Source organism: Artemia sp. Qi Xiang Cuo, chromosome 4 (assembly GCF_049724085.1).
Source record: "Artemia sp. Qi Xiang Cuo chromosome 4, ASM4972408v1, whole genome shotgun sequence".
Lineage (NCBI taxonomy): Eukaryota > Metazoa > Arthropoda > Branchiopoda > Anostraca > Artemiidae > Artemia > Artemia sp. Qi Xiang Cuo.
In genome coordinates, this window is record NC_142797.1 from 7,127,777 (window position 1) to 7,140,957 (window position 13,181).

Below are 13,181 nucleotides of genomic sequence, written 5' to 3' on the forward strand. Positions count from 1 at the left end.
AGTGACAATCTTATGAATGCGGATGGAGGAATGTAGTCCTTCGTTGAAAAAAGTTTGATTGAACACGACCACCCAACACCAAAGCTGCAACTGTTGACCGATGAATGAAAATTGGCAGGCAGCCAAGTAATTAGGTTAATAACGAAATTTTGGTAGCCTCTCACTGAAACTGGATTACGACCAGATAAAAAGGTAAAACCCCGAGCCTAGCTCTTGCATCTTAACATGGTTGATTTGGATCGACCTCAGACAGGACCATATCTTGGATATAACCAGGACATGAACAATTACTTCTAAGTTTGGTTGAGACATGTAAACCCTTTACGATTATTGTTCTGATGATAATAATTTGGACACCCTCCCCAGTCCCCATTTACCCTACCATATATTTCAGATCTGGTCTTGGCTTTAAAAAAACATAAACTGAACATTAATGACAGCCCTTCATTAATCATTACGACGGCAAAAATTAAGAACCTCCTTTCCCCACAGAAGTTGCATCGGATATGAAATCCCAACAGGCCTAACTAGGAGACTTTTTCCCCTGTTCAGTTTTATATACATGTCCCCAAGTGGCTTAATTACTTGGACCCCCCGGGTTCAAGCGTGCGCTGCGCAAACTGCTTTTATAGTCACGCTTAGATTTCTGTATACTCTAAGTATTGAGTATATTACATCTTTTCCTTGAATTGAGAGAGCGGCTCGGAGGGGAGGGGAACTGGCTCCAAACCACCAAGGAGCTCATAGAAACGTGAAAAATCACCTCAGATCATTTGATGTGATATTTTATGAAGAAGCAGGGGCGTCGTTTGGGGGTGGCATGGGGGGGGGGCAGTTGTTGATAAATTGTGATAAACTTCCAACTGATAAGTTGGGTCGAGTCCTTATCCCAAACCCCATAACTAGGATATTTGATTAGATTTAACTTCCAGTTTTGTTCCAATCTGTTTTGTTCTACCTCTCCTGGTAAATGTCCTGATGGGAAAAATAGAGCGATTCCATCCGCCACATATGTCAGGTGTGGTAAAGGTGCCCAAACTCCTACTTACTAACAAGTTTGGTAAAGATCTAACAACATGTTCTGTTAAATGTCTCGATGACAAGAACTAAGTGAGCCCCTTCTCATTCTTCTTTTCATCCCCATAAAAGTCACATCAGGCCAGGATCTCAAAAGACACAACAGAGACTTACTTCCCACAGAGTTAGGTTGAGATCTAACCACCATTTCTGGTGGATATCGTGATGAGATGAATTTAGGGACTTCCTCCCCCTCCCCAGAGGATGAATTACATCCAGAGACCTAAGTAGCCTACCTAAACGCTTGCTCATGCAGTGACAAGTAAATCAGAATAATTACTACTTTGACAGTATAGACAATAGCCTTCTTCAGCAAAACAGAATCTAAACAAAGGTCATACAAATAACCCACGACCAAAAATCCTCCAAAAAATCTAATTAAAACTAGTTTCGTCATTTTCATGAAGTATCCCCAATATCCCCCCTCATATAATGATCTTTTTTGGTATTTTCATCGGAAAAACAACAAAGTTGCCCTAAGCCCAAGAAAGATTTAGATTACAAAAAATTGCTTGGAAACAATTATTAAGTTGGATTAGTCAATGCCTGAAAAATTACCTTTACAGTTTAGATGGCTTACCTCAAGAAGACACAAGGAGAGGGTCTTAGAGGGGGATCAGTTCGAAACTAACAAAGATGACAGACAAACCAATGCTTTGCTTTGCCTCAAATTCAATTGTATGTTTTAGCTTTTCAAGATATATTTTTCAAATTCTAGAGACGAGCAACTTTTTTTTTAATTTTGTCAATGAAAAATACAAAAAAATACTTGGCATCTAAAAAAGTGGATTTTTATTCGATTTTTTTTTAAATGAAATCATTTTTATGCTTTTTGCTTCGATTGTTTCTCTTTCACTGAGAACAGCTATTAGTTAAATAGCCAAAATATTAGTATCGATTGATTTTCTTTTAATAGTCTTGAAAACATTTTCATTCATTGGAATTGTTTTCTTCAGGTATATGAGGAAAAGGCAGTTCATTCTTTCCAGTGACTTATAACAAACAAAAGCATTAATAGATCTTCATTTTAATTCTGAGACTGTCCTTGAAAAATACAAAATATAGGAGGCATAAAATGGAGTTAAAAAATAAAAGAACAAATTATTTAGGCTTTGTTTCGGCGTCCGATACAGGCCGAACATATATTTGGTCCTTCGGTAGAGGGACTGGGTGCGTTTCAAATTCATAATTATACGATGTAGCAATTGCCAAATGCGAACCTGAAAGTAAAGAATAGTTTTTAGAAGCATGTTTTTAATTAGATGATGATCTTCTGGCAACTGCCAGTTGATTCAGCCTGAAAAGGTAATCATATATCCATACAAGTTACAATAGTGAATTTAATGACCCCGAAACCTAACCATCAACATCTAAACGCCTCCTCATACAATATTTTTTTTTTTTTTTTTTTGGTTACACAATCACAATATTTTCTCTTACCACGATTGATTAAGAGCAATTTTCATAGAAAAGGATGCATCCAGGATTGTTGTTCGGGGTGGGGGGTTTACAATAAAAAAACTAAGAAAAAAGCATTAGAAATTTATTAATATACATTTTAATACGTTTTTAAGAGTCGGCACAAAAATTTCCTGGGGGAGGGGGGTCAAACCCGGTAACCTTTCTTCCCTAGAAACGGCCTTGGCCGTAAATAGCCACGGGAAAGATCTTATCCAACCAGATTTTTCAAGCCTAATATATTTTTGAGTAATGATTTAGGCCCTAAAAGTGCAAGAAGACAATACACTAAACTTCAGAGAGAGTTAATCGATTTAAAAATATTGATATCTATTATGCGATTTAAAATATCCAGCAAACATTTCAGGACCCGCAGTCGAAAATATGTGACATATAACAGGCATGAAAGACGATAGAGCACCCAATCCGGACCTTTATTCGCAACCAGCAGAAACGTGGTGATATAGCAGAAATACGTTTGAGAGACAACTGGCGTCTCTTTATCAATGTCCTAGGTGCATCTGGAAGCCTAAGATGAAAAATCCAACAAACACCGTCTAACATACAATACCATAGGATGGGTTTATAGCAGCAATACGTTTGAGAGACAACTGGCGTCTCTTTGTCAATGTCCTAGGTGCATCTGGAAGGCTAATATGAAAAATCGAACAAACACCGTCTAACATACAATACCCCTGAGGAAGCTATAGCAGCAATACGTTTGAGAGACAACTGGCGTCTCTTTATCAATGTCCTAGGTGCATCTGGAAGTCTAAGATGAAAAATCGAACAAACACCGTCTAACATACAATACCCCTGAGGAAGCTATAGCAGCAATACGTTTGAGAGACAACTGGCGTCTCTTTATCAAAGTCCTAGGTGCATCTGGAAGTCTAAGATGAAAAATCAAACAAACATCGTTTAACATACAATAACACTGGGATGATGCTATAGCAGCAATACGATTGAGCGACAACAGGCGTCTCTTTATCAATGTCCTAGGTGCATCTGGAAGGCTAAGAAGAAAAATCGAACAAACACCGTCTAACATACAATACCATTGGGGAAGCTATAGCAGCAATACGTTTGAGAGACAACTGGCGTCTCTTTATCAATGTCCTAGTTGCATCTGGAAGTCTAAGATGAAAAATCAAACAAACAACGTCTAACAAAAAATACCACTGGGGAGGTTGAACCAGAAATACGTTTGAGAGACAACTGGCGTCTATTTATCTCAGTCCTAGGTGCATCTTGAAGGCTAATATAATAATAGAACAAACATCGACTAACATACTATAACCCAGGGCTGAGGCTATAGCGGCAAAATGGGTGAGCGACACCAGGCGTCTCTTTATCAATGTCCTAGGTGCATCTTGAAGTCCAAGATAAAAAAAACGAACACACACCGTCTAACACACAATACCACTGGGATGAAGCTATAGCAGCAATACTTTTGAGAGACAACTGGTGTCTCTTTACCAATGTCCTAGGTGCATCTGGAAGTCTAAAATGAAAAATCGAACACACACCGTCTAACATACAATACCAGTGGGATGAAGCTATAGCAGCAATACGTTTGAGAGACAACTGGCGTCTCTTTATCAATGTCCTAGGTGCATCTGGAAGTCTAAGATGAAAAATCGAAAAAACACCGTCTAACATACAATACCACTGGGATGAGGCTATAACAGCAATACGTTTGAGAGACAACTGGCGTCTCTTTATCAATGTCCTAGGTGCATCTGGAAGTCTAATATGAAAAATTGAACAAACACCGTCTAACATACAATACCACTGGGATGAGGCTATAGCAGCAATATCGTTTGAGAGACAACTGGCGTCTCTTTATCAATGTCCTAGGTGCATCTGGAAGTCTAAGATGAAAAATCGAACAAAAACCGTCTAACATACAATACCATTGGGATGAGGCTATAGCAGCAATACGTTTTAGAAACAACTGGCGTCTGTTTATCAATGTCCTAGGTGCATCTGGAAGTCCAAGATGAAAAATTGAACACACACCGTCTAACATACAATACCACTGGGATGAGGCTATAGCAGCAATACGTTTGAGAGACAACTGGCGTCTCTTTATGAATGTCGTAGGTGCACCTGGAAGTCTAAGATGAAAAATCAAACAAACACCATCTAACATACAATACCACTGGGATGAGGCTATAGCAGCAATACGTTTTAGAGACAACTGGCGTCTCTTTATCAATGTCCTAGGTGCATCTGGAAGTCTAAGATGAAAAATCAAACAAACATCGTCTAACATACAATAACACAGGGATGAAGCTATAGCAGCAGTACGTTTGAGAGACAACTGGCGTCTCTTTATCAGTGTCCTAGGTGCATCTGGAAGTCTAAGATAAAAAATCGAACAAACACCGTATAACATACAATACCACTGGGATGAGGATATAGCAGCAATACGTTTGAGAGACAACTGGCGTCTCTTTATCAATGTCCTAGGTGCATCTGGAAGTCTAAGATGAAAAATCGAATACACACCGTCTAACATACAATACCACTGGGATGAGGCTATGGCAGCAATACGTTTGAGAGACAACTGGAGTCTCTTTATCAATGTCCTAGGTGCATCTGGAAGTCCAAGATGAAAAATCGAACACACACCGTCTAACATACAATACCACTGGGATGAGGCTATAGCAGCAATACGAATGAGAGACAACTGGCGTCTCCTTATCAATGTCCTAGGTGCATCTGGAAGTCCAAGATGAAAAATCGAACAAACACCGTCTAACATATAATATCATTGGGATGAGGCTATAGCAGCAATACGTTTTAGAAACAACTGGCGTCTCTTTATCAATGTCCTAGGTGCATCTGGAAGACCAAGATGAAAAATCGAACACACACCGTCTAACATACAATACCACTGGGATGAGGCTATAGCAGCAATACGTCTGAGAGACAACTGGCGTCTATTTATCAATGTCCTAGGTGCATCTGGAAGTCTAAGATGAAAAATCAAACAAACACAGTCTAACATACAATACCACTGGGATGAAGTTATAGCAGCAATACGTTTGAGAGACAACTGGCGTCTATTTATCAAAGTCCTAGGTGAATCTGGAAGTCTAAGATGAATAATCAAACAAACATCGATAAACATACAATACCACTGGGATGAAGCTATAGCAGCAATACGTTTGAGCGACAACAGGCGACTCTTTATCAATGTCCTAGGTGCATCTGGAAGGCTAAGATGAAAAATCGAACAAACACCGTCTAACATAAAATACCACTGGGATGAGGCTATAGCAGCAATACGTTTGAGAGACAACTGGCGACTCTTTATCAATGTCCTAGGTGCATCTAGAAGTCTAAGATGAAAATTCGAACACACACCGTCTAACATACAATACCACTGGGATGATGCGATAGCAGCAATACGTTTGAGAGACAACTGGCGTCCCTTTATCAATGTCCTAGGTGCAGCTGGACGTCAAAGATGAAAAATCGACCACACACCGTCTAACATACAATCCCACTGGGATGTGGCTATAGCAGCAATACATTTGGGAGACAACTGGCTTCTCTTTATAAATGTACTAGGTGAATCTGGAAGTCTAAGATGAAAAATCGAACAAACACCGTCTAACATAAAATACACGTTGGATGTGGCTATAGCAGCAATACGTTTGAGAGACAACTGGCGACTCTTTATCAATGTCCTAGGTGCATCTGAAAGTCTAATATGAAAAATATAACAAACACCGTCTAACATACAATACCACTGGGATGAGGCTATAGCAGCAATATGTTTGAGAGACAACTGGCGCCTCTTTATCAATATCCTAGGTGCATCTGGAAGTCTAAGATGAAAAATCGAACAAACACCGTCTAACATACAATACCATTGGGATGAGACTATAGCAGCAATACGTTTGAGAGACAACTGGCGTCTCTTTATCAATGCCCTAGTTGCATCTGGAAGTCTAAGATGAAAAATCAAACAAACACCGTCTAACATACAATACCAGGGGATGAGGTTATAGCAGCAATACGTTTGAGAGACAACTGGCGTCTCTTTATCAATGTCCTAGGTGCATCTGGAAGTCTAAGATGAAAAATCAAACAAACCGCGTCTAACATACAAGACCACTGGGATGACGATATAGCAGCAATACGTTTGAGCGACAACAGGCGTCTCTTTATCAATGTCCTATGTGCAAATTGAAGTCTAATATTATAAATCGAACACACACCGTCTAAGATACAATACCACTGGGATGAGGCTATAGCAGCAATACGTTTGAGAGACAACTGGCGACCCTTTATCAATGTCCTAGGTGCATCTGGAAGTCTAAGATGAAAAATCGAACACACACAGTCTACCATACAATACCACTGGGATGAGGCTATAGCAGCAATACGTTTGAGAGACAACTGGCGTCTCTTTATCAATGTCCTAGGTGCATCTGGAAGTCTAAGAAGAAAAATTGAATACACACCGTCTAACATACATTACCACTGGGATGAGGCTATAGCAGCAATACGTTTGAGAGACAACTGGCGTCTCTTTATCAATGTCCTAGGTGCATCTGGAAGTCTAAGATGAAAAATCGAACACACACCGTCTAACATACATTACCACTGGGATGAGGCTATAGCAGCAATACGTTTGAGAGACAACTGGCGTCTCTTTATCAATGTCCTAGGTGCATCTGGAAGAATAAAAATCGAACAAACACCGTCTAATATACAATACCACTGGGATGAAGCTATAGCAGCAATACCTTTGAGAGACAACTGGCGTCTCTTTATCAATGTCCTAGGTGCATCTGGAAGTCTAAGATGAAAAATCGAACAAACACCGTCTAACATACAATACCACTGGGATGAGGCTATAGCAGCAATACGTTTGAGAGACAGCTGAGGTCTCTTTATCAATGTCCTAGGTGCATCTGGAAGTCCAAGATGAAAAATCGAACACACACCGTCTAACATACAATACCACTGGGATGAGGCTATAGCAGCAATACGTTTGAGAGACAACTGGCGTCTCTTTATCAATGTCCTAGGTGCATCTGGAAGTCCAAGATGAAAAATCGAACAAACACCGTCTAACATAGAATATCATTGGGATGAGGCTATAGCAGCAATACGTTTTAGAGACAACTGGCGTCTCTTTATCAATGTCCTAGGTGCATCTGGAAGTCCAAGATGAAAAATCTAACACACACCGTCTAACATACAATACCACTGGGATGAGGCTATAGCAGCAATACGTCTGAGAGACAACTGGCGTCTCTTTATCAATGTCCTAGGTGCATCTGGAAGTCTAAGATGAAAAATCAAACAAACACTGTCTAACATACAATACCTCTGGGATGAGGTTAAAGCAGCAATACGTTTGAGAGACAACTGGCGTCTCTTTATCAATGTCCTAGGTGCATCTGGAAGTCTAAGATGAAAAATCGAACAAACACCGTCTAACATACAATACCACTGGGATGAGGCTATAGCAGCAATACGTTTGAGAGACAACTGGCCACTCTTTATCAATGTCCTAGGTGTATCTGGAAGTCTAAGATGAAAATTCAGACACACACCGTCTAACATACAATACCACTGGGATGAAGCTATAGCAGCAATACGTTTGAGCGACAACTGGCGTCTCTTTATCAATGTCATATGTGCATCTTGAAGTCTAAGATGAAAAATCGAACAAACACCGTCTAACATACAATACCACTGGGATGATGCTATAGCAGCAATACGTTTGAGAGACAACTGGCGACACTTTATCAATGTCCTAGGTGCATCTGGAAGTCTAAGATGAAAAATCGACCAAACACCGTCTAACATACAATACCACTGGGATGAGGCTATAGCAGCAATACGTTTGAGAGACAACTGGCGTCTCTTTATCAATGTCCTAGGTGCATCTGGAAGTCTAAGAAGAAAAATCGAACAAACACCGTCTAACATACATTACCACTGGGATGAGGCTATAGCACCAATACGTTTGAGAGACAACTGGCGTCTCTTTATCAATGTCCTAGGTGCATCTGGAAGTCTAAGAAGAAAAATCGAACACACACCGTCTAACATACAATACCACTGGGATGAAGCTATAGCAGCAATACATTTGAGAGACAACTGGCGTCTCTTTATCAATGTCCTAGGTGCATTTGGAAGTCTAAGAAGAAAAATCGAACAAACACCGTCTAACATACAATACCACTGGGATGAGGCTATAGCAGCAATACGTTTGAGAGACAGCTGACGTCTCTTTATCAATGTCCTAGGTGCATCTGGAAGTCCAAGATGAAAAAACAAACACACACCGTCTAACATACAATACCACTGAGATGTGGCTATAGCAGCAATACGTTTGTGAGACAACTGGCGTCTCTTTATCAATGTCCTAGGTGCATCTGGAAGTCTAAGATGAAAAATCTAACACACACCGTCAAACAAACAATACAACTGGGATGAAGCTATAGCAGCAATACGTTTGAGAGACAACTGGCGTCTCTTTATCAATGTCCTAGGTGCATCTGGAAGTCCAAGATGAAAAATCCAACACACACAGTCTAACATACAATTCCACTGGAATGGGGCTATAGCAGCAATACGTTTGAGAGACAACTGGCGTCTCTTTATCAATGTCCTAGGTGCATCTGGAAGTCTAAGATGAAAAATCAAACAAACACTGTCTAACATACAATACCACTGGGATGAAGTTATAGCAGCAATACGTTTGAGAGACAACTGGCGTCTATTTATCAATGTCATAGGTGCATCTGGAAGTCTAAGATGAAAAATCGAACAAACACCGTCTATCATACAATACCACTGGGATGAAGCTATAGCAGCAATACGTTTGAGAGACAACAGGCGTCTCTTTATCAATGTCCTAGGTGAATCTTGAAGTCTAAGATGAAAAATCGAACAAACACCGTCTAACATAAAATACCACTGGGATGAAGATATAGCAGCAATACGTTTGAGAGACAACTGGCCTCTCTTTATCAATGTCCTAGGTGTATCTAGAAGTCTAAGATGAAAAATCGAACACACACCGTCTAACATACAATCCCACTGGTATGAGGCAATAGCAGCAATACGTTTGAGAGACAACTGGCGTCTCTTTATCAATGACTAGGTGCATCTGGAAGTCTAAGATGAAAAATCGAACAAACACCGTCTAACATACAATACCACTTGGATGAGGCTATAGCAGCAATATCGTTTGAGAGACAACTGGCGACTCTTGATCAATGACTAGGTAAATCTTGAAGTCTAAGATGAAAAATCGAAAACACTCCGTCTAACAAACATTACCACTTGTATGGAGCAATAACACCAATACGTTTGGGAGACAGCTGGAGACTATTTATCAATGTCCTCGTTGCACCTGGAAGACTAATATGAAAAATTGAACACACACAGTCTAACATATAATATCATTTGAATGAGACTATAGCAGCAATACGGCTTAGAGACAATTGGCGACCCCTTATCACTGCCCTAGTTGCATCTGAAAGTCCAAGATGAAAAATATAACAAACACCGTCTAACATACAATACCACTGGGATTGAGGCTATAGCAGCAATACGTTTGAGAGACAACTAGCGTCTCTTTATCAATGTCCTAGGTGCATCTGGAAGTCTACGATGAAAAATCGAACAAACACCGTCTAACAATACAATACCACTGGGATGAGGTAAAAGCAGTAATATATTTGATCGACAACAAGCGTCCTTTTATCAATGACTAGGTGAATCTTGAAGTCTATTATGAAAAATCAAACACACACCGACGAACATAAACTACCATTTGGATGTGACTATAGCAGCAATGCGTTTGAGAGACAACTGGAGACCCTTTATCAATGTCCTAGGTGCATCTGGAAGTCTAAGATGAAAAATCTAACACACACCGTCTAACATACAATACCACTGGGATGAGGCTATAGCAGCAATACGTTTGAGAGACAACTGTCGTCTCTTTATCAATGTCCTAGGTGCATCTGGAAGTCTATGATGAAAAATCAAACAAACACCGTCTAACATACAATACCACTGGGATGAAGCTAAATCAGCAATATATTTGAGCGACAACAGGCGTCTCTTAATCAATGACTAGGTGAATCTTGAAGGCTAAGATGAAAAATCGAACACAAACCGTCTAAGATAAAATACCCTTTGGATGTAACTATCGCAGCAATACGTTTGAGAGACAACTGGCGACTCTTTATCAATGTCCTAGGTGCATCTGGAAGTCTAAGATGAAAAATCGAACAAACACCGTCTAACATACAATACCACTGGGATGAGGCTATAGCAGCAATACGTTTGAGAGACAAGTGGCGTCTCTTTATCAATGTCCTAGGTGCATCTGGAAGTCTAAGATGAAAAATCGAACAAACACCGTCTAACATACAATACCACTAGGATGGGGCTATAGAAGTAATACGTTCGAGAGACAACTGGCGTCTCTTTATCAATGTCCTAGGTGCATCTGGAAGTCTAAGATGAAAAATCGAACACACACCGTCTAACATACAATACCACTGGGATGAGGCTATAGCAGCAATACGTTTGAAAGGTGCATCTGGAAGTCTAAGATGAAAAATCAAACAAAACGACACACCAAAATACACACCATACACACATAATACACCGAACAAAAATACACACCATCTAACATACAATACCACTGGGATGAGGCTATAGAAGTAATACGTTCGAGAGACAACTGGAGTCTCTTTATCATTGTCCTAGGTGCATGTGGAAGTCTAAGATGAAAAATCGAACACACACCGTCTAACATACACTACCACTGGGATGTGGCTATAGCAGCAATACGTTTGAGAGACAACTGTCGTCTCTTTATCAATGTCCTAGGTGCATCTGGAAGTCTAAGATGAAAAATCGAACAAACACCGTCTAACATACAATACCACTGGGATGAAGCTATAGCAGCACTACGTTTGAGATACAACTGGCGACTCTTTATCGATGTCCTAGGTGCATCTGGAAGTCTAAGATGAAAAATCGAACACACACCGTCTAACATACATTACCACTGGGATGAGGCTATAGCAGCAATACGTTTGAGAGACAACTGGCGTCTCTTTATCAGTGCCCTAGTTGCATCTGGAAGTCTAAGATGAAAAATCAAACAAACATTGTCTAACATACAATACCACTGGGATGATGCTATAGCAGCAATACGTTTGAGCGACAACTGGCGTCTCTTTATCAATGTCCTAGGTGCATCTTGAAGTCAAAGATGAAAATCGAACACACACCGTCTAACATACAATACCTCTGGGATGAGGCTATAGCACCAATACGATTGAGAGACAACTAGCGTCTCTTTATCAATGTCCTAGGTGCATCTGGAAGTCTAAGATGAAAAATCGAATACACACCATCTAACATACAATACCACTGGGATGAGGCTATAGCAGCAATGCGTTTGAGAGACAACTGGAGCCTCTTTATCAATGTCCTAGGTGCATCTGGAAGTCTAAGATGAAAAATCGAACACACACCGTCTAACATACAATACCACTGGGATGAAGCTATAACAGCAATACGTTTGAGAGACAACTGTCGTCTCTTTATCAATGTCCTAGGTGCATCTGGAAGTCTATGATGAAAAATTGAACACACACCGTCTAACATACAATACCACTGGGATGAAGCTATAGCAGCAATACGTTTGAGAGACAACTGGCGTCTCTTTATCAATGTCCTAGGTGCATCTGGAAGTCTAAGATGAAAAATCGAACAAACACCATCTAACATACAATACCATTGGGATGAGACTATAGCAGCAATACGTTTGAGAGACAACTGGCGTCTCTTTATCAATGCCCTAGTTGCATCTGGAAGTCTAAGATGAAAAATCGAACAAACACCGTCTAACATACAATACCACTGGGGAGGCTGTAGCAGCAATATGGTTGAGAGACAACTGGCGTCTCTTTATCAATGTCCTAGGTGCATCTTGAAGTCTAAGATGAAAAATCGAACAAACACCGTCTAACATACATTACCAGTGGGATTGAGGCTATAGCAGCAATACGTTTGAGAGACAACTGGCGTCTCTTTATCAATGTCCTAGGTGCATCTGGAAGTCTAAGATGAAAAATCAAACAAACACCGTCTAACATATCAATACCACTGGGATGAAGCTATAGCAGCAATACGTTTGAGAGACAACTGGCGTCTCTTTATCAATGTCCTAGGTGCATCTGAAAGTCTAAGATGAAAAATCAAACAAACACCGTCTAACATACAATACCACTGGGATGAGGCTATAGCAGCAATATGTTTGAGAGACAACTGGCGACTCTTTATCAATGTCCTAGGTGAATCTGGAAGTCCACGATGAAAAATCTAATAAACACCATATAAGATACATTACCATTGGGATAAAAATATAGAAGCATTAATTTTGAGAGACAATAGTAGTCTCCTTGTCAATACCCTAGGTGTACCTTGAAGTCCATAAAGACAAACTAAATAAACACCGTCTAACATACATTACCAGTGGGATGAGGCTATGGAAGCAATACGTTTGAGAGACAACTGGCGTCTCTTTATCAATGTCCTAGGTGCATCTGGAAGTCTAAGATGAAAAATCGAATACACAC

General features: G+C 40.1%; 1 protein-coding gene across 2 annotated transcripts in view; it reads right to left on the reverse strand.

Annotated features, from left to right (window-relative positions):
- Positions 1 to 2,088: 2,088 nt before the first annotated feature.
- The window catches only part of LOC148952731 (mitotic checkpoint protein BUB3-like), a 96,219-nt gene continuing 85,126 nt past the window's right edge, over positions 2,089 to 13,181 (reverse strand). For both annotated transcript variants that reach the window (XM_089087382.1, XM_089087383.1), the window contains exon 7: positions 2,089 to 2,297. In XM_089087382.1, the coding sequence (XP_088943508.1) occupies positions 2,179 to 2,297 (119 nt within the window). In that variant the 3' untranslated portion in view covers positions 2,089 to 2,178. The remainder of the gene's footprint in view (positions 2,298 to 13,181) is intronic.